Raw genomic sequence first — 22,066 nt, forward strand, 5'->3', positions numbered from 1 at the left:
TCAGTTCTTCTATACATTAGTGCCTGGAGCAGAGAGATAAAAGAGGGTGCAGGGCCCATTATTTGGATTATTTCATGTTAGTTGGCCCTTAGCTACTCAGCCATTTGCACTGAGAAAAGCTTTCTCTCTGAGTTACTGGGGAGTCAGGGGGGGGGCCCAGGGCAGAGGGTAAGTCAGTACAACCCACTCCCATGTTAACATGTAGGAATAGAGATAGAGTTCCAGACTGGGTCTGTGTAGGTTAAACTGTAAAGCTAATGGGAGGTAAAAAAAAGCAAAAAGGGCTAATCTTACGGAAGTTCAGCTCTAGGTTTTGAAACTTTCCCTACAATGTGATAGAGGGGACTTTTTATCGCAGGTTTGAGAAACTGTTGGCTGGGGGGGATTGCTCCACTCCATGGAATTAGCCTTAATTACCCAGTGTAGGAGGATCTCACAGTATGGGAGCTTTTTTCTGAGCTCAATTAATGGGGTTGGAACTTGGCAAGAGAGCTCACTCTCTAACCAGAAATCACACCTGTCCACAGACGCAGCTGGAACTAATGGGTTTCGGGCCCATTTTAATGGTCAGTTGGGGTTTCTCAATAAAAAAAATAATCATGAGAGTTAAGTTCCTGGATTGTATGAGGTTGAAGAGAGGGTGCCCACCTTTTAGAATTAGAATGATTTCTTTATCCCAACCATCAGGGAGCATGTAAAAGAAACACAAACAATTTTACCATAGCAGAGAGTAAACTTGGAGGTCATGTATAGGCGTTAGTTTGTTTTGGGGCTCAGAGATGGAGTTTTGGCAGTGGCGGCAATGTGGGCCCCATATGGTGGTTGGCAGGCCCTGGAACTGTGTGGGGGCAACCGCTGGGAATCCACCTGGCATGGATTCTGCTTTCTGGCCTTGGGGATAAACAAGCAAAGCCCATTTTAATGGAGGGGCAACCACTGAGGGGCGCACTGGCACTGGTTCTGCTTCCGGGTCAACGAGTATGCCTACAGGAGAAGCCCAAGTGTGTTTTCAGAGGGGCAAACACTGGGGGGCTCACTGGCACTGGTTCTGCTTCCAGGCAGGAATCCCAACAGGAGAAGCCCCCTTAACTATCACTGCCTTAACCCCCCTCCCCTCTCCCTTATCGCTAGTTTCTAAATTTAACAACTGTCCCTATTGCTAACCCCCAGCTAAAGCTAGCTAGCGTATCTGCCCGACATCTTCTTGATGAGTGACCAAAACTCACTCGGGTCTCTCCGCCGACACGGACCTGACAGTTTGTGCTTGTGTTATAGAGAATGCTAAACCAAGGCTTTGAAATCTTTTCCAGAAATACTAATAGAACTGGTTACATATCACTTCTCCAGCTCATTCTGTTTCTTATTTAGGATGAATAAGGAATCCAAATCTATTGCATGGGGCAGGTTTGGGGTACGGGATTAGATGCAGGTTTGGGGGTACGGGATTAGATACAGGTTTGGGGTACGGGATTAGATGCAGGTTTGGGGTTCGGGATTAGATACAGGTTTGGGGTACGGGATTAGATGCAGGTTTGGGGTACGGGATTAGATGCAGGTTTGGGGTACGGGATTAGATGCAGGTTTGAGGTTCGGGATTAGATGCAGGTTTGGGGTACGGGATTAGATACAGGTTTGGGGTACAGGATTAGATGCAGGTTTGGGGTACAGGATTAGATGCAGGTTTGGGGTACGGGATTAGATGCAGGTTTGGGGTACGGGATTAGATGCAGGTTTGGGGTACGGGATTAGATGCAGGTTTGGGGTACGGGATTAGATGCAGGTTTGGGGTTCGGGATTAGATGCAGGTTTGGGGTACGGGATTAGATACAGGTTTGGGGTACAGGATTAGATGCAGGTTTGGGGTACAGGATTAGATGCAGGTTTGGGGTACGGGATTAGATGCAGGTTTGGGGTACGGGATTAGATGCAATGCAGAATGAGCCGATCAGTAGATATTTTCAGTCGCCAGTCGGAGATATTCACCCGCTTACTGTATAAGCTGTACTTAGTCTGTGCAGAGAATTAGAGCCTTAAACAGAGGGAAATGTTTCTGCCCACAAACTCCATTCTTCCCCGGGCCGGGCCTTTGTGACCCAGGCAGGATTCTTTCCCACTCCCATCGCTCCCCCACTTCCCTACCCAGTACCCAATACACTAAGTTCTTGCAGCATCGGGGTTTTTCCTCCAGGCGTTTGGGTCTCTTTAGTTCCATGTAGCAGTGACTGATACACAGGATCTGGTATTGGTGCTGGTGTTGGTGCTGGTGTTGGTGCTGGTATTGGTGCTGGTGTTGGATGGATCTGTAGCTCTTGGTCTTCTTTTTGTAGAAAACCCACATTTAGCCACAAACTCTAACTCTGGGCACAATATCCCCCCGACCTGATCTAGTCAGAATATTAATGGGTGTATATATCCCTGCAAATATGCAGCCAAAGCATCAATATTCTGATAAATTTATAAGCCCCCCATGTCTGTACATTTAGCGCCCAACCCCCCCTATAGACTATATGCTAAATATGAGCCCTTGTTCAGCTTCCCTAGACAGATATGCACATCAGCACCAATAGATTTGCACTCTCTCGGGGACACTCTCTGGATTTTTGTTTTTTACATTGAAAAGCAAAAACATGTATACAGAAAGATACTGAATAAAACAAAACACTGAATAATAATAATAATAAGGTGAATGTTACTTAATGAAAAGTCCTGAAACTCTGTAAATGACGCCCTGTTTGTATGTTAATGAGTTCTTTTCATTGCATTTGCATCTTCCCACTTAAGACTCCTGCACTGATTTAGACACTAAACATCACAACAGCTCATACATTTGTTTAATCCCATTGACCTATTATATTTGTGGGAGAACATTAGCTATAGAAGAAGCCGGAAGAATATATTTTGACATCAGTCTCCAGCCCATTGCACTACTGCATCCTGTCAATAAACTTCTGTGGTGTCAACACCCAACGCCTCTCCCTCTGTGTCATGCAGATTCCTTCACCCCCACTTGGAACTTTTAGGGCTCATCCATCAATGTTCTACTGTCATTAAAAAGTTCATTCCCTGCTTAGGCTGATGCCACACGTGGCGTTTTTACGCTGCGTTTTTTCTCAGCCTAAAAACACCGCACAAGCCACACATGGCGTTTTTCAGCCTAGAACTGGTGACGTAAGCAAATCCCGTTGCCATGGTGCTAATAGTGTGAAATAGCAAAAAACGCAGCGTATTTCCGCTAGGTCTGGCAGCTGCCTTTGCGTATACATAGGAATAGCTTGCTTTGCAAGTACTGGCGTATTTCAGCCTACGCTTGAAAAATCCGTGCTAAGGCGTTTTCTAGCGTATTTACGCTTTGTGTGGTTTGCCTTGAGTCTTTTCAAGTTATTTCTATGGATGATGATATCAGGCGTTTTTCAGCCGCCGAAAATACGCAGCGTAAAAACGCTACGTGTGGCATCAGCCTTAAGTGTGAGATGAAAAAAAAACCAAGTTAAACATGACCAAAAAATTCAGATACATTTATCCTTCTGCTTGAAGGGAATTATACTCCTCTAGATATAGAAGGATTGTGCCAAATAAGTTGTGTTTTGGACTGATTTATTGAGAAATTTGCCCCATATTTCACTGGGAGCCTCCTGAAGGGATTTTCTTATATTTCTCTATCTGCTATTGGTGTTGCTATTATTGTAAGTTTTATATTAGTATAAGATTTGTGTTATTGTAAGTTTAGTGTACTGTGTGTCAGTTGGGTTTTGTGCAGTATGGGGAATTCTCTCGGTAAGGAGAAATTACCCAGGAATGACAGTAAAGCTGTAAATATTCGCTTTAGAGAAACTAAAGATGTTCCCGCATTTGCAGCCAATAAGCCTCACAGCAGCAATCTGATCCCAGACTGAAACCCGGTGAAACTCCCAAACAGTTTTTTGTTGAGTGTGTTGTAGGGATGCATTATACCAGTGATCCTCAACCAGTGTCTCGGGGGCAACATGTTGCTCCCCAACCCCTTGGATATTGCTCTCAGTGCCCCCAAACCAGGGAGTTATTTTTGAATTCCTGACTTGGGGGCAAGTTTTGGTTGAATAAAAACAAGATTTCCTACCAAATAAAGCCCCTGTAAGCTGATAGGGTGCATAGAGGCCCCTAATAGCCAATCACAGCCCTTATTTGGCTCCTCCATGAACTTTTATGGTGCTTGTGTTGCTCTCCAAGGCTTTTTACATATGACTGTGGCTCCCGAGTAAGAAAGGTTGGGGACCCCTGCATTATACTAACCCGTTCATTGACAATTTAGCAGAGTGTACGTAGGGAATGATAAGCGCTGATCCGTTCCCCCGAGAGCATTCTCTCTCTGATTTCCACGTGTGCATGATTAAAGCTTTGTGCCTGGGTGTCTCAGCCCAGTGGCTATGGTATAAGGGTGATCCTATGTGGAATATGAAATACATGCATGAGTGTGGATTAGTATGGGTTACATTAGTGTCCAGACATGTGTCCATTAGACCAAATTAACCCTGCCGTGTGGGATATTTCCAAAACCAACGTAGGATGTGTGTCTTGTACCCCCTATGAAGCATCCATAAAGACCCACACACCTGTTTATCAAAACAGTATCCCTTGTATCAAGAGAAGATTGAGAGCTTACAGCCGCTTATACAAGAGCATTTAGAAAGGGTGTTATCGTGCCAATCTTATCACCATACAATACTCTCATCAACCTGGTGTTAAAGCCGGATGGGTCTTACTGTTTTACGCAAGATTTACGGGCCATCAATAAACTCATCCACGCAATGGCACCCACTGTAACAGACATTAACCCCTTACTCACCTCTATACATTCAGACTCAACATACTACAGTGCCATCAATTTATTAAATGCCTACCATTATATACCAGTAAGTGAGAAGATAAGGCCCTTGTTTGCCTTCATGTGCGATCGGCGTCAGGCACCTTTGCGCAATTAGCAATGAGTACGTCGATTTATGGGTATGTACTCCCCGAATCTCTAAAGGGCTGGGGATATCAGTCAGGGTGAACTCCCCTGCAATATGTTGATGATTTATTGTTGTGTAGTCCAGACCGAGAAAGTTGTGAAAAGACACTATTTCTCTGCTGAATTACCTGTGTGAGGAGGGGAACAAGGTATCATTAAGAAGGTGCAGTATTGCAAGCCATCTGTACAGTATTTGGGTATCTTGCTATCACAGGGGCAGAGACTAATTAACCCACACAGAGTCAACGCAATCTCAGCCATAAACAAGCCGCAAACGAAAGAACAGTTGGTTTTTGAAGGCAATGGATTCCAGACTGTTCATATTTTGACAGCGTTCTATGGAGCATGCTTACAGACTCTGAATCTGATCATTTGCAATGGACTGAAACTGGCACAAATGCATTTAATTTGCATTTATTGGATAAATGGGAAACCCCTAACCCTGTAGGCAATTATGAATAATATCCGGTGCTGGTTTCCCTTTGGGCTAAACATTAACCCTATCTGTAACAATGGCCCCTTTATTGGAGCTCCCTATAGATCCTCTCAGGTCCCTGTCTGTGTTTCACATGAGGGGTGGGCGTGTCCTAACGGTCCCTGCCAGAAGCACAGTAGGAGGGGGAGAGCCAATCACAGCCCTGCACTCACACAAGCACAGACAGGCTTCAGTTCCCTATCAGGTCAGCCTAGCTGCTGATTGGTTCCTATCCTACAGGGCAGGGTACGGAGGGCCGCCGGCTCCCCAGCTCATCCAGAGAATTCAGTCAGCAGGAAGTGGAACATATGGGCGGGGCTAGTGGGGTTTGGGGGAATTTCTCAATAAATCAGTCAGAAACTTTTAAGTACTTAAAGTAACACTAAAAATTTTTAAGTAAAAAAATCTATTCTACCCTGCCCCAATAATTGCCCTATCCTGCACACCATTTACTATTTTGAATGCTTTATTAGAAAATACCTGTTAAAATTTGGCTTCCGGTCATTTGAAAAAAGGCGATACGGCGATGCAGGGGAAGCATCCACTATGCGGCGATCGATTGGTCATTCCTAGCCTTCCTTCTGTATAGGGAGGAGTCAGGCTAGGAACGATCAATCGATCTTAGTAGGGGCTCCTTTTTGTCCCATCAGGAAACCCTATAAAAGCCCCACTCTCTCCAGGAACAGGTTAGAAGTGACTGTCTATGCGCACTTCTCCATATATGTGTTATCAATCAACGTTTTCTCTTACAGCAACATCAACGTCTCTATGATCAAAGGGCTCCGTTACATCCCCCCCACAGTATCACGGGGCCACATTTTCCCTTTCTGCTCTATGGCTCCCGTGGTACAATGTTCTACTACTCGTAATTATAACAAATATATATTCACTGTCTTATTAACAACCATGAAAAACAAATATAAATTGCACCAATAAATCGGACTGACACAAAGGCTTTTCACAAAACTGATTTAATGTAAAGAGACCCTTTATAGGATAATGGTGTAACCCCCTTTCCTTTCATCTCAACAAATGCCCCATTGGAAATGACATTGGGTTAATAATGACAAGATGATGTTATAGGCTTTATATTTACCCAGTAAGAGCATATGTACCCGGCAAGTCATTCCCAGCTGGGTATATCCCCATTATGTTACCTACTGTGTGAGCATTAGGGAACAGCATTTGCCCAAGTGATACCCTGGGGGGCTCGTACCCCTTGGAATATGTCCCTTCTTGTTCAATAAAACCCAGAATATTATCTGTTGGGGGGAGGGGGAGATATATCCCAGAGGGCTCCTCAGTTCCCAATGCAGAGCCAGTGCCGGGGGAAGGTACTTATGGTGCATTCTGCTTTGGTGCCCCCCAGTCTCAGAATTGCCCAGTGCCCATCAGGAGTCTTTAGGATTCTCTTAAGGAAATATTTTATGGGGCACAAATGTGTTTCTCTCCTTAAATACTGAAACATATATTAAGATGGAATCTGCTTGAAAGAAAATGTTTGCCTGATGCTTCCTTTGTATAACGAGTTTACGGTTTTCCTCATTGTAAAAGTATTTTTAGACTACTGTTCAGTGCAAATCATTTTTCCTCATTTAGAATAAGAAAATGGCTTCTCCCCTGTGTGGAATCTATAATGAATTTTAAGGAGTGATTGCTTTGAAAAACCTTTCCCACATTCAGAACAAGAAAATGGTTTCTCCCCTGTGTGGGTTCTAAGATGAATTTTCAGTTCGGATTGCTGTGAAAAACAACTCCCACATTCAGAACATGAAAATGGTTTCTCCCCTGTGTGGGTTCTACAATGCTTTTCAAGGAGTGATTGTTTTGAGAAACATTTCCCACATTCACAACAAGGAAATGGTTTCTCCCTTGTGTGAGTCCTTTGATGACGATTGAGTATAGATCGGTTTGAAAAACATTTCCCACATTCAGAACAAGAAAATGGTTTCTCCCCTGTGTGGGTCCTTTGATGACGATTGAGTATAGATCGGTTCGAAAAACATTTCCCACATTCAGAACAAGAAAATGGTTTCTCCCCTGTGTGGGTCTTTAGATGACAATCACGATAAAATTTGCTTGAGAAACATTTTCCACATTCAGCACAAAAAAATGGTTTCTCCCCTGTGTGGGTCCTTAGATGACAATCACGATAAAATTTGCTTGAGAAACATTTCCCACATTCAGAACAAGAAAATGGTTTCTCTCTTATGTGGCTCCTTTGATGAGAATCAAGATAAGATTTTCTTGAGAAACATTTTCCACATTTAGAGCAAGAAAATGGTTTCTCCCCTGTGTGAGTCCTTTGATGAAGATCACGATAAAATTTTCTTGAGAAACTTTTTTCACATTCAGAACAAGGAAAAAGTTTCTCTGTTTTGTGGGTTCTCTGGTGTTTATCAAAGTCGCTCTTATTACTAAAATGTATCTGACACTCATTGCAGCTGTATTTCCTACGTAATGTATTTTTTGTTATGTGAGATTTATGTGGAGATTGGTGGGAATTTTCATCATGATTATAACCCGTCATTTGTAAGGTATTCTGGCTGCTCCCCATGATAGGAGTATTTGTTCCCTGTATCTGGTCTGTAAGGGGATTAATGCTGCAATCTGATTGGTTTCCCCCTTCACATGAAGCCGCCTCCTCTTTAATCCCATTGGCTGGTGGGGGCTGTTCCGCTGGAGAAACATCAGGGTTTGTGAGATTCCCATCATTATTACAACATAAAGTTGCTTCCGTATGTGCTGTAACATCGCTCCCATCTTTATACTCACAGGCTGCTAAAGGGAAGGATAGAGATCAGAGATATATCTGAGGGAAATAACTTGGATTTTGTCATTATTTGTTTTAGGGAAATCATTTCATGAAAGATTCGGCCGAATACTGAATCCTAATAAAATACGGAAGGTTCAAAGAGAACGGGGGGTTTTCAACTTCCGTGTTTATGTGACAAAAAGTCACGTGATTTAAGGACTGGGATTGGGTTCCGCCAGGAGCATGGATTGGGCCGAATCCGAATCCTGCTGAAAAGGCCAATCCTGGCCGAATCCCAAACCCAATCCTGGATTCAGTGAGTCCCTAATTATTCTGCCAATAAGCAAATAGAGTTACAGGACAAGCGCTACAGTCATTAAAGGGTTTGACTAACGACTGTGAAATATAACAGAGAAACTAACGGTAACATTTACATAACTGCCAAATCAAGCAATAAGGGGCAGGTAGGGGGGAGGGGTTAAACTTAGGGCAAACTCCACTGCCCCCCAATGAAGTGACTGACTTATTAGCACATTAATTAATGGAACTATTTATATGAACTGATTATTATAGAGTAACGGCAGCTGTTTGTATCAGGATCTATTTGAACTTTTTAGCAAGGGAATGACTGATTATTGGTCCCCCCCCCCCGCAACATCACTGGGACCCTAAAGTCCCCCCCCATAAACATCTATTGCAGCTGCTTATCAGTCAGTGTCCTACAGGCCCCTCTATAGCTCCTCCCCCAGCAGTTGCACCAAGTTTAACCCTTTGTGCTAAATAAATGTATCTCCCTGCTAGTTGTTTATTTAAGTCGGGCACAGAAGAGACATGACTAAATATATGTTACTACTGACTTTCCATGTGCCTCTTAAACGGCCTGATATCCTGCATTCTATGCTCTGTATATGATAGAAACCATTACTCACCCAGTGGGCGGAGCTGCTGGGGCTCCTCCTCCTCCTTTATCCCTTCCCTGTAAAGGGCCTTGTTTCCTTTTATATACTCCCACTCCTCCAAGGAAAAATAGATGGAAACATCCTCACACCTTATGGCAACCTGGCACACACAATGTTACAGTCATCCCCCCAGCCAGAGAAAGGGATTATCATACACTGTTACTAAACAATAAGGGGGGATTGGGGGGGCCGCACCCACCTCTCCAGTCAGCAGCTGGATGATGTTGGAGATGAGTTCCAGGATCTTCTTGTCATTTTCCTTCTGTATGACGGAGCCAGGGGCATGCAGGGCCCCCAAACCCACAGTTGGGCTCTTCTTCTTAGGGATGACGTAGCCCTATGTATTGAGAGGGAGAGAGAATGATGAGTGTGTAACGCAGCAGAGAGACCCCCTTTGTACAGACAGACAGTCTCTTCTCACTGTGCCACTCACAGTGCCCCCCTCACCTCTCCAGTCAGCAGATAGATAATCTCCAGTGTGAGATTCAGGATTCTCTCCTTCCGCTCCTCATTTTTATCCTTCTTCCCCATCACTGGGTCACTCGCTTCCTCCCACATTCCCATTGGCTCCTTGTGGGAGGGAGGGGCCTGGAAGTGGAATTAAGCACTTACACATTGAGGTTATGTACAATATTCGGTGCGTGTAGGTGAGTTAATGAGGAGACTGATATCGGCAAAAGCCTTGGATGTTGATCATCTTGTCAATCACTCAAGGTGCCAAACACTGGCAGTAGGTTGATGCTGAATCAGACGGGGGCAGAATCCTATTGTTTGTACCTACAGGTCTGATGATTCAGCTCGTAACATAAGTGGATGATCGTTCCTGCAAGCAATAGTCGCACATATATACGGCCGCCTTAAAGGAGAAGGAAAGGCTAATAAAGAGTTAATCCCAAGCTGCAGGCATACCTTCCGTTCTCTCAACAGTGCCCTTAAGTCTCCCCATATTTCACCTGTTCAGAAGATCAGAAGCCAAACACAGAGAAAAAAGGCTGAGCTGGGTAGAGAAGATTCCCATAATGCAATGCTCCTGCCAAGACATGGCGAATTGGGACTGTAGGCGGCGCATGTGCACAAACAGGAGCGCAGCCGACAGGAGAGAGAGAGGTGACATGCAGACCCGGCAGGCTAAATTCTGGTGGAGTGAGTAGCGGGCGGGGCTGACATGGTGGGGGAGTGGCAGCGGTGACATGGTGGGGGAGCGAGTAACGGGGAGGTATTTGGCGGCAGTGGCGACATGGTAGGGAAACGAGTAGCAGTGACACGGTGGGGGAGCGAATAGCGGGGGGGTGACATGGTGGGGAAGCGAGTACCGGGGGGGGTGGCGGCGGCGGTGGTGACATGGTGTGGAAATGAGTAGTGGGGGGTGGCGGCGGTGACATGGTGGGGGAGCGAGTAGCGGGGGGTGACATGGTGGGGAAACGAGTAGCGGGGGGGGCGGTGGTGACACGGTGGGGGAGCGAGTAGCGGGGGGGTGAGTAGCGGTGACATGGAGAACTTTACATGCAGACCGGTGCGGGGAGGGGGGTTTATGGCAGAAGGGGGAGCATGGCAAACACAAGTGTCGGGAAACATATGAAGGGGGGGGGTTTGTGGCAGCTGGGGGGGGGGGTTGTGCTTTTCAGGAATAGCCTATACAGACACACTGGACAAGATGGCGGGAATATAGCTGGGAATATAGCGATTTTACTCAGCAATAGTAGCACTATTATATGTGAGATTCATAGGGTGTGACTTTCCTTCCCCTTTAATGTAAAGTCCCTTCTATACAGGTAACAGGGGCGGAGTCTCCTTTAACCCCAGTGCAGCCCCCACTTCCCAGCCCAACAGCCCTTTGGTTTTGCAGAGGGGGGGCATTTGACAGACCCCCTGGGGTAAACTGTTTCCCCCCCACTATGTAGCCCCAGTGGGGGTGGGGGCTGGGTAATGTTGTGCTCGGTGCCCTGTGTCTTTTTGTGCTGAGAAGGGATTATGGGGAAAAGATGCTTTACCTTCATCCCTAGCGCTACAGGCAGCTCCTCCCTCTGCTTGTCATGTAAGGAACAAACCCTTCCCTCTGGGATGTTGTGGCACCAAGGCAGGGAATAGAATAACTAGTCTAGCCATGGGCTGAACTACCAATCCCACAATCCCCTGTTAAACTTCCCTCTAATGATGCAATGTCTGCCAATCAACACTTTCCCTTTCCTGCCAAGAATGGGCCCCTCAGTGCTTCCCCTCAGGCTGCAGGGGGGCCTTGGTACCAAATGGGAGAGGAATTCACTTATGGTGGGTGGGTTGGGCTTGGAGCTGCCACAGAAACTGCACTGACTCAGTAGCAAAGTGTCCCTGGGAATCAGCTCATGTGTTGGGAACAACAAGGTAACACTGCTCCTTTAGTGCCACCATTAGTGCAGCCCCGCTCCCTTACTCACCTCTTTCCCACACTGCTCTGCTGCCTGTAGCTGTGAGGGAGGGAACTGAGGAGCTGGGACACTCACTCATTGGCTGGGAGGGGAATGTGGGCGGGACAGAGAGCAGCAGAGAACAATCATTGGATCAGTGAGCACAAGGGCGGGACACAGAGTTAGGGACAGAGGGGAAACTCACAGACTGCAGAGTTAGGGACAGAGGGAAAACTCACAGACTGCAGAGTTAGGGACAGAGGGAAAACTCACAGACTGCAGAGTTAGGGACAGAGGGAAAACTCACAGACTGCAGAGTTAGGGACAGAGGGAAAAGTTACATATAGCTTTGATTTTTATTCGTTCAGCCATGGTGATGGTTTTTCTTCCAAATTTGGCTGCTAGTGTAAAGCTCAGGCAGGTTTTCAAAGTATAAGTCCACCAATGTATAGTTTTTAGAGCCCTTAACCCTTTAAGTGCCAACAGAACTTAAGGCTCATGCCACACGCGGCGTAGGGTGATTTTTTTCGGCAAGCGGTAAAACGCTTGCCGAAAATTCAGCCCTACGTCTGCTACTTGTGCCTGCACCGGAATGAATGGGATACGCTCGGGTGCAGGCTGTAGCCGATATACGCATGAAAACGAGAGAGAATGCAAAGTCTTGCGTTTTCATGCGTATATCGGCTACATGTGCCTGCACCCGAGCGTATCCCATTCATTCCGGTGCAGGCACAAGTAGCAGACGTAGGGCTGAATTTTCGGCAAGCGTTTTTCCGCTTGCCGAAAAAAATCAGCCCTACGCCGCGTGTGGCATGAGCCTTACATTTTGGTTCTCCTCAGTGGCAGATGCTCTCTCATGTTAGGGGCACTTACTGGGGGGTTGGTAAGTTTAGGTAGGAAAACTATATATCTTTTTTTTCTGGAGAACCTGAGATTTACAAATCTGCTGCATTTTTGTTTATTTCCACTTCTGGGATAAAATTTAGAGCTCAAAATTTAAAAAAAAAAAAAAAGAAAAATTGAAATTTTTAATGATATAGGGCTTTATACCAAACAGCAAGGTTTTCCTGAATTTGGCAGTTTCTATATAAAATTATGAAAATACTAAAAAATTGCCCTAAAGCTTCCACTTTCCGGCATCATATCTCCCACATAACATTAGGTACCGAGATGAAAGCCGAGGGGCCACGGAACAGTTTGGTGCCCATTGTGCATAGGGGCACTGGTGTATAAGTCAGCGCATACATATTTCATGGCATATTAGTCAGGAGACGTAGGGGCCGATTCACTAAAGTGCGTTTTAACGTGCGCTATTTATAGCGTGCGTTAAAATTTTTATCGCTTCTAAATTTTCGCGACAACGCACGATTCACTATAAGCACACTTGCGCTAATTTACACGCGATACTGCATGCAATATTTTAGTCACTCTAAATAAAGTGTGCGCTACTTTTCGCATGCACGCTAAATAACGCACGCGCAGAGCGGTATTTTTCGCATACACGCTAATTATCGCAAGTGCGATAGCTTTTACACGCGCGCTAATTGTTGCGACATTACGCTCGCGACAATCGGCAGAATAAAACTGGCGACATTTTGCCCTGGGAGAGCACAGAGTGCTAAAGAGGTGCTGTATAAATGTTTGTTTGCAAAAAAAACCCCCCAAAAACAATAAAAATCTAAGTAAGAAAAAAAAGTGCTAGAGATAATAAAATGGGGGGGCATTTAAGAATATTTAGCCAAATACTTAGGGGTCCGTTTGCTAAAGTGGCTTAAATTAAGTGGGAGATTTTAGACACAGAATTAAACGGGGACAAATATAATATTGCAATTATTCTGGCAACAAAACATTGGATTGGCAGTTATCCCACTCGCCAGAAAATACGCTATGTACTAATTAGCGCAAGTTTTACTATTCAGCAAAATGGGCTAAAGGCAAAATTGTTGGCAGAATATTTGCAAACATTTAACCCATATAGCATATTGATGTGTTACTGATAAATGTAAGGGTGTAGGGGAAACTACATGAAAGTACAGAATACCATATCAAGGAAGGATAAATAATTAGACATTACTCAGTTCAAAAGTAGAAAAATAAAAACTTTTATTTCAACAATAAAAACTTTTAAAATAGAAAAAAAAGAGAAAAAATAAAACTTAAGGCTTGCTGCCCTTGAGTTCTTGCATGTCCCTCTGCAGCTCGGCCATGTCCCCCCAGAGATGGGCCAAGTCGGCCTTGATGGTATCCAGGTCCTCCTGCATTGACCAAGTGTGGGGTCAGTCCACCCAGGTGATGTTTGGGTCCCCACATCTCCGGTCCGGCGTGATGGAGAACCTGGTGCCCAGCGCTTGGCCTGGGGTAAGTCTGGGGCCTGGGGGGAGAACTCAAGGGCCTGGGGGGAAATTGGGGAGAAATGAAGGGGGGGAGTGTCCGGGGCCTCGGGGGCCTCTTCGGCCTCTTGTGGCGCTGGGGCCTCTGGTGAGGCTGGGGCCTCGTTGGGTGCTGGGGCTGCTGGGGCCTCTGGCGGGGCTGGGGCCTCATTGGGTGCTGGGGCCTCGGGGGCCTGGGTGGGTGCTGGGGCCTCTGGAGCCTGGTGGGCCTTGGGGGGCCAATGGAGCCTGGTGTGCCTGGGGTTGGGCCTCTGGATGGAGAAGAGGCGCAATATCGAGCTGCAGTTCTGTGAGATAGTATTGCAAGATGTTATTTAAATCTATTATACATATATATATATATATATACATTCATACACAGAGGGCCACCATCATAAATAACGGGGCCCCTCACAAGAACAGTTTCCTCTCATGGACCCCTATGGGCCCCAGCGGCAGCCTGTCATACCCTGAGCGCAGGAAACGCTCAATTATAAAGCGCCTCTCCCCCGGTAGCAGCTCAGATACCCCAGGCATGATGCTCCTCTCAGTGTGACTGCAGGCTCAATGACACAAAATGGCCACAAGTCGCACATGTCACGAGATTACAAAGTCGCTATAAAATGGCCGCAAGACGCGAGATTACAAAGTCCCGACAAATAAGTCGCCAAAATATACCTAGTAATGTATTTATGGTAAATAAATATTTACCGCTATAGCACTGCATATTACGGCGACTAAATATTTACCGCTATAGTACCAATACTATAGTTATTTGACGTTACATGCGCTAAATAACGCCCGCGTTTAGTCGCCGCATATAAATACTGTATATAAATAGTAGCCACTAGTGATGAGCAAATGTGTTCTGGTTATCTTTGGTGAAAATTTTTTCGAAAGATCTTTCGACTATTATTTTTTTTGCCTGTGTCAATTTTTGTACATGCAGGGAATTTTTGCGTGGCGAATTTTTTCATGCGTTTTGCCATTGGCAGATTGTTTTGCGAAACGCATGAAAAAATTTGCCACGAAAAAATTCGCCGCACGTCCAAAAATTCACTGCGAATCCATGCCTGGCAAAACATTTCATCACTTGTAGCCGCATATAAATAATCGTGCGAATAAACGCACGCCATGTTAGCCATACACGCCAATACTTGCAGAAAATTACTGTATTAAAAATGACCATTTCGCTGCAAACTGGCGAAATGCGATATTTAGCGCACCTAAGTGATAGTGAATTATGCGATCGTATTCTTTTCAGCGCGCTAATTAACGCATGCGTTAAAACTACCGCATGCGGTCGCGCGCAAATTAGCGCATACGATACACGACTTAACGCATGCGGTAATACTGTTGTGAATCGCGCGCTAATTATCGCGACTTATTTAACGCAAAAAAAGTGCGATAAAATTTATCGCACTTTAGTGAATCAGCCCCGTATTGTTTGGTAGTAGAAATAAATGAGGTAAAAGTAGGAAATAAGTAAGTTGACCCCAAAAAACCACATATTTTCCAAAAATGCACCTTCAGAAGAGGCTGAGTGCAGGGAATACAAAAGAAACCCCATAAGGGCTGTGTGGGTAATAGGCCAAATGAAATCAGTCCTGGGGGTTTATTAATTGATACACAATGGGTGATGGTAATGAAATCAGTCTGGGAGTTTATTAATTGATACACAATGGGTGATGGGAATGAAATCAGTCTGGGGGTTTATTAATTGATACACAATGGGTGATGGGAATGAAATCAGTCTGGGGGATTATTAATTGATACACAATGGGTGATGGGAATGAAATCAGTCTGGGGGTTTATTAATTGATACACAATGGGTGATGGGAATGAAATCAGTCTGGGGGTTTATTAATTGATACACAATGGGTGATGGGAATAAAATCAGTCTGGGGGTTTATTAATTGATACACAATGGGTGATGGGAATGAAATCAGTCTGGGGGTTTATTAATTGATACACAATGGGTGATGGGAATAAAATCAGTCTGGGGGTTTATTAATTGATACACAATGGGTGATGGGAATGAAATCAGTCTGGGGGTTTATTAATTGATACACAATGGGTGATGGGAATGAAATCAGTCTGGGGGTTTATTAATTGATACACAATGGGTGATGGGAATGAAATCAGTCTGGGGGTTTATTAACTGATACACAATGGGTGATGGGAATGAAATCAGTCTGGGGGTTTATTAATTGATACACAATGGGTGATGGGAATGAAATCAGTCTGGGGGTTTATTAATTGATACACAATGGGTGATGGGAATGAAATCAGTCTGGGGGTTTATTAATTGATACACAATGGGTGATGGGAATAAAATCAGTCTGGGGGTTTATTAATTGATACACAATGGGTGATGGGAATGAAATCAGTCTGGGGGTTTATTAATTGATACACAATGGGTGATGGGAATGAAATCAGTCTTGGGGTTTATTAATTGATACACAATGGGTGATGGGAATAAAATCAGTCTGGGGGTTTATTAATTGATACACAATGGGTGATGGGAATGAAATCAGTCTGGGGGATTATTAATTGATACACAATGGGCATACCTCCCAACATTTGAAAAGCAGAAGGAGGGACAAAAATGTCATGCCCACTTTATGGCCACGCCCCCCAAACAGGCCCATTTTACAAAACCACACCTGAAAAGCATAACATACACAAAGTGCACCAGAAGACAGACACGGTGGCCCCAATCATTTTATGACATATTGTGGCCCTAAGGATTTCATTATGCACTGTGGCACCTGTAGTTAATGACAGACTCATGACAGTAATTGGTAGCCAGGGCCCCCTAAAATATTGGTAGCCAGGTGTTATGTTTTGCATTGGCGCTAGAGCAGGGACCCCCTAAAACATTGCTGGTCCTCCCCCAGAGTCCCCCTACTATGGGCTGCTCCCCACTGCAACATCCTCCCCAACATCCTCCAGCTCCCCCCAGCATCCACCCAACATCCTCCAGCTGCCCCTTACCTTCCTTCAGCTTCTCCCAGCGTCCTCCCCAACATCCTTCAGCTGCCCCTTACCTTCCTTCAGCTCCTCCCAGCGTCCTCCCCAACATCCTTCAGCTCCCCCAGCATCCACCCAACATCCTCCAGCTCCCCCCAGTGTCCTCCCCAACATCCTTCAGCTCCCCCAGCATCCACCCAACATCCTCCAGCTCCCCCCAACATCCTCCCCAACATTCTTCAGCTCACCCCAGCGTCCTCCCCAACATCCTTTAGCTCCCCCCAACATCCTCCAGCTCCCCCCAACATCCTTCAGCTCCCCCCAACATCCTCCAGCTCCCCCCAACATCCTTCAGCTCCCCCAACATCCTCCAGCTCCCCCCAACATCCTCCCCAACATTCTTCAGCTCACCCCAGCGTCCTTCCCAACATCCTTCAGCTCCCCCCAACATCCTCCCCAACATTCTTCAGCTCCCCCCAGCATCCACCCAACATCCTCCAGCTCCCCCCAACATCCTCCAGCTCACCCCAGCGTCCTCCCCAACATCCTTCAGCTCCCCCCAACATCCTCCAGCTCCCCCCAACATCCTTCAGCTCCCCCCAACATCCTCCAGCTCCCCCAACATCCTTCAGCTCCCCCCAACATCCTCCAGCTCCCCCCAACATCCTCCCCAACATTCTTCAGCTCACCCCAGCGTCCTTCCCAACATCCTTCAGCTCCCCCCAACATCCTCCCCAACATTCTTCAGCTCACCCCAACATCCTTCAGCTCCCCCCCAACATCCTTCAGCCCCCCAACATCCTTCAGCTCCCCCAACATCCTTCAGTTCCCCCCAACATCCTTCAGCTCCCCCAACATCCTCCCCAACATCCTTCAGTTCCCCCCAACATCCTTCAGCTCCCCCAACATCCTTCAGCTCCCCCAACATCCTCCCCAACATCCTTCAGTTCCCCCCAACATCCTTCAGCTCCCCCAACATCCTTCAGCTCCCCCAACATCCTCCCCAACATCCTTCAGTTCCCCCAACATCCTTCAGCTCCCCCAACATCCTTCAGTTCCCCCCAACATCCTTCAGCTCCCCCAACATCCTTCAGCTCCCCCAACATACTGCCCAACATCCTTCAGCTGCCTCCCAGCATCCTCCAGCTGCCCTTACCTTCCTCCAGTGTCCTCCCCAGCGTCCCCCTGCTCCTACCACCACCAGCTTCCTCCGGCTGCGCCCCAGGGCTCTTCTTCTCATCCTCGTGACGTCACACGCACGTCTCTTGTTAGTGCCACAGCTTCTGCACTGTGAAGGCCTTTATGTTAAAACTGAAGCGAGCGGCGTAAAGCGGGACAGTTGGGAGGTATGACAATGGGTGATGGGAATGAAATCAGTCTGGGAGTTTATTAATTGATACACAATGGGTGATGGGAATGAAATCAGTCTGGGGGTTTATTAATTGATACACAATGGGTGATGGGAATGAAATCAGTCTGGGGGTTTATTAATTGATACACAATGGGTGATGGTAATGAAATCAGTCTGGGGGTTTATTAATTGATACACAATGGGTGATGGGAATGAAATCAGTCTGGGGGTTTATTAATTGATACACAATGGGTGATGGGAATGAAATCAGTCTGGGGGTTTATTAATTGATACACAATGGGTGATGGTAATGAAATCAGTCTGGGGGTTTATTAATTGATACACAATGGGTGATGGGAATGAAATCAGTCTGGGGGTTTATTAATTGATACACAATGGGTGATGGTAATGAAATCAGTCTGGGGGTTTATTAATTGATACACAATGGGTGATGGGAATGAAATCAGTCTGGGGGTTTATTAATTGATACACAATGGGTGATGGGAATGAAATCAGTCTGGGGGTTTATTAATTGATACACAATGGGTGATGGGAATGAAATCAGTCTGGGGGTTTATTAATTGATACACAATGGGTGATGGGAATGAAATCAGTCTGGGGGTTTGTTAATTGATAAACAAAGGGCAGTGGAGCCAGTTAGGGGATTTGTCTGGAAACAACGGACTGGTATAGAGGAGGGTATGATTGGTATGATTGCCTCATGGTGTAGTTCCCAAAGAAGAGGTGGGAAAATATAACCTCAATCTTACATAGGAGGGATTGGGTTGGGTGACATTTAGTCATTTGACATGGCGACTGTACAGTATTAAAACTAAACTACGCAGGGAGCACTTATGGCCCAGCCGCACACAGAGTCACTCTTTTGCCATTTGCCACCAAAACCAAGCAATTTTTTACCATATAGGCTGTAAATTCAATGGAGGTTACTAGACTGACAAATGTTTACTGATGGGATGTTCTATCTCATGTTCATATTTTGAGAAAATCAGTTCTTCTATACATTAGTGCCTGGAGCAGAGAGATAAAAGAGGGTGCAGGGCCCTTTATTTGGATTATTTCATGTTAGTTGGCCCTTAGCTACTCAGCCATTTGCACTGAGAAAAGCTTTCTCTCTGAGTTACTGGGGAGTCAGGGGGGGCCCAGGGCAGAGGGTAAGTCAGTACAACCCACTCCCATGTTAACATGTAGGAATAGAGATAGAGTTCCAGACTGGGTCTGTGTAGGTTAAACTGTAAAGCTAATGGGAGGTAAAAAAAGCAAAAAGGGCTAATCTTACGGAAGTTCAGCTCTAGGTTTTGAAACTTTCCCTACAATGTGATAGAGGGGACTTTTTATCGCAGGTTTGAGAAACTGTTGGCTGGGGGGGATTGCTCCACTCCATGGAATTAGCCTTAATTACCCAGTGTAGGAGGATCTCACAGTATGGGAGCTTTATTCTGAGCTCAATTAATGGGGTTGGAACTTGGCAAGAGAGCTCACTCTCTAACCAGAAATCACACCTGTCCACAGACGCAGCTGGAACTAATGGGTTTCGGGCCCATTTTAATGGTCAGTTGGGGTTTCTCAATAAAAAAATAATCATGAGAGTTAAGTTCCTGGATTGTATGAGGTTGAAGAGAGGGTGCCCACCTTTTAGAATTAGAATGATTTCTTTATCCCAACCATCAGGGAGAATGTAAAAGAAACACAAACAATTTTACCATAGCAGAGAGTAAACTTGGAGGTCATTTATATGTGTTAGTTTGTTTTGGGGCTCAGAGATGGAGTTTTGGCAGTGGCGGCAATGTGGGCCCCATATGGTGGTTGGCAGGCCCTGGAACTGTGTGGGGGCAACCGCTGGGAATCCACCTGGCATGGATTCTGCTTTCTGGTCTTGGGGATAAACAAGCAAAGCCCATTTTAATGGAGGGGCAACCACTGAGGGGCTCACTGGCACTGGTTCTGCTTCCGGGTCAACGAGTATGCCTACAGGAGAAGCCCAAGTGTGTTTTCGGAGGGGCAACCACTGGGGGGCTCACTGGCACTGGTTCTGCTTCCAGGCAGGAATCCCAACAGGTGAAGCCCCTCAACTATCACAGCCCTGACCCCCCTCCCCTTTCCCTTATCGCTAGTTTCTAACTTTAACAACTGTGCCTATCGCTAACCCCCAGCTAAACCAGCCAAGTAGCGCAGCAGCAGTGTATCTGCCCGACATCTTCTTAGCAACTGAAGGCACTTCGGATATAGATTATACACTTCACTATAGACTATATGCTAAATATGAGCCCTTGTTCAGCTTCCCTAGACAGATATGCACATCAGCACCAATAGATTTGCACTCTCTCTGGATTTTTTTTTGAAAAGCAAAAACATGTATACAGAAAGATACTGAAAAAAACAAAACACTGAATAATAATAATAATAAGGTGAATGTTACTTAATGAAAAGTCCTGAAACTCTGTAAATGACGCCCTGTTTGTATGTTAATGAGTTCTTTTCATTGCATTTCCATCTTCCCACTTAAGACTCCTGCACTGATTTAGACACTAAACATCACAACAGCTCATACATTTGTTTAATCCCATTGACCTATTATATTTGTGGGAGAACATTAGCTATAGAAGAAGCCAGAAGAATATATTTTGACATCAAACAGTCTCCAGCCCATTGCACTACTGCATCCTGTCAATAAATGTCTGTGGTGTCACCACCCAACGCCTCTCCCTCTGTGTCATGCAGATTCCTTCCCTCCCCACTTGGAACCTTTAGGGCTCATCCATCAATGTTCTACTGTCATTAAAAAGGTTGAAAAGCTCAAGTTCATTCCCTGCTTAAGTGTGAGATGAAAAAAAGTTAAACAGATACATTTATCCTTCTGCTTGAAGATCTTTTCTTGAAAGATATAACTGAGAGAAAAATATTAGTTCATATATTCTACATAAAATGACATTGTCTCAAGATAAATGAAAGGAAAGTGCATTTGAACATGTAAGGGGTGTGTATGGGTTTAGAATTCTATGAAAATGCCCCCCCATGGTCTGTAACCCCAGAATGAGTAAGAGGGGCTTCATTTGGAAAGTTCTGCCCCCAGTACACAAACTCTCAGCACTGATCGTATCATATTCACATTCAAGTTTGTCATGTTCCCTTTGTAGTTGGGAGAAGGGTATCGGAGATTTACTATTATTGTGATTGTTTCATCTACAGGCCAGATATCGGTCGGGCCCCTCATTCCTGCCCCTACACGGGCTGATAAGCTGCCAAATCGGTCCAAGGGACTGATATTCGGCCCGTGTATGGCCACCTTTAGAATCTCACTGACTAATGTAGGGATGTGTTCTGATTGGCTGACAAGATAATCAGGTACCATAATCTTATTGTGTTAGACAGTCAGGTAGTTCCCATAAGGAGCCGTCTCACCATAAACAACTGCACAAACAGTTCCACTTTGAAATGCTAAAGACCCCCCAGTTGGCCTCCTGGGATATCTTGGTGTTGATCCCCCCCCTATAATAAATCCCACGGTAACCCCCACAGAGGCACCTCAAAGCATTCCCAACTTAAAGGAAAAGTAACACTAAAAACTTTTAAGTAAAAAATCTATTTTACCCTGCTCCAATAATTGCCCTATCCTGCACACCATTTATTATTTTAAATGCTTTATTATAAAATACCTGTTAAAACTTGGCTTCCGGTGATATGAAAAAAGGTGATACGGCGATGCAGGGGAAGCATCCACTATGCAACGATCGATTGATCGATCCTAGCCTGACTCCTTCCTATACAGAAGGAAGACTAGGATCGATCAATCAA

At 45.4% G+C, this 22,066-nt stretch overlaps 2 protein-coding genes across 2 annotated transcripts in view; both read right to left on the minus strand.

Annotated features, from left to right (window-relative positions):
- h2ac14 (H2A clustered histone 14) overlaps positions 1-22,066 on the minus strand; it is a 1,193,713-nt gene that overhangs the window by 1,040,909 nt on the left and 130,738 nt on the right.
- LOC101731488 (oocyte zinc finger protein XlCOF7.1-like) lies at positions 6,773-11,330 on the minus strand. The gene is made up of 6 exons (XM_031893057.1): positions 11,168-11,330; positions 9,624-9,764; positions 9,376-9,513; positions 9,147-9,276; positions 7,839-8,243; positions 6,773-7,502 (listed from the first exon to the last, which is right to left on the minus strand). Exons 1-6 carry the CDS (start codon positions 11,171-11,173, stop codon positions 7,054-7,056), a joined length of 1,269 nt encoding a protein of 422 aa, XP_031748917.1. The 5' UTR covers positions 11,174-11,330; the 3' UTR covers positions 6,773-7,053.

Source organism: Xenopus tropicalis, chromosome 9 (genome assembly GCF_000004195.4).
Source record: "Xenopus tropicalis strain Nigerian chromosome 9, UCB_Xtro_10.0, whole genome shotgun sequence".
In the NCBI taxonomy this organism is placed as follows: Eukaryota; Metazoa; Chordata; class Amphibia; order Anura; family Pipidae; genus Xenopus; species Xenopus tropicalis.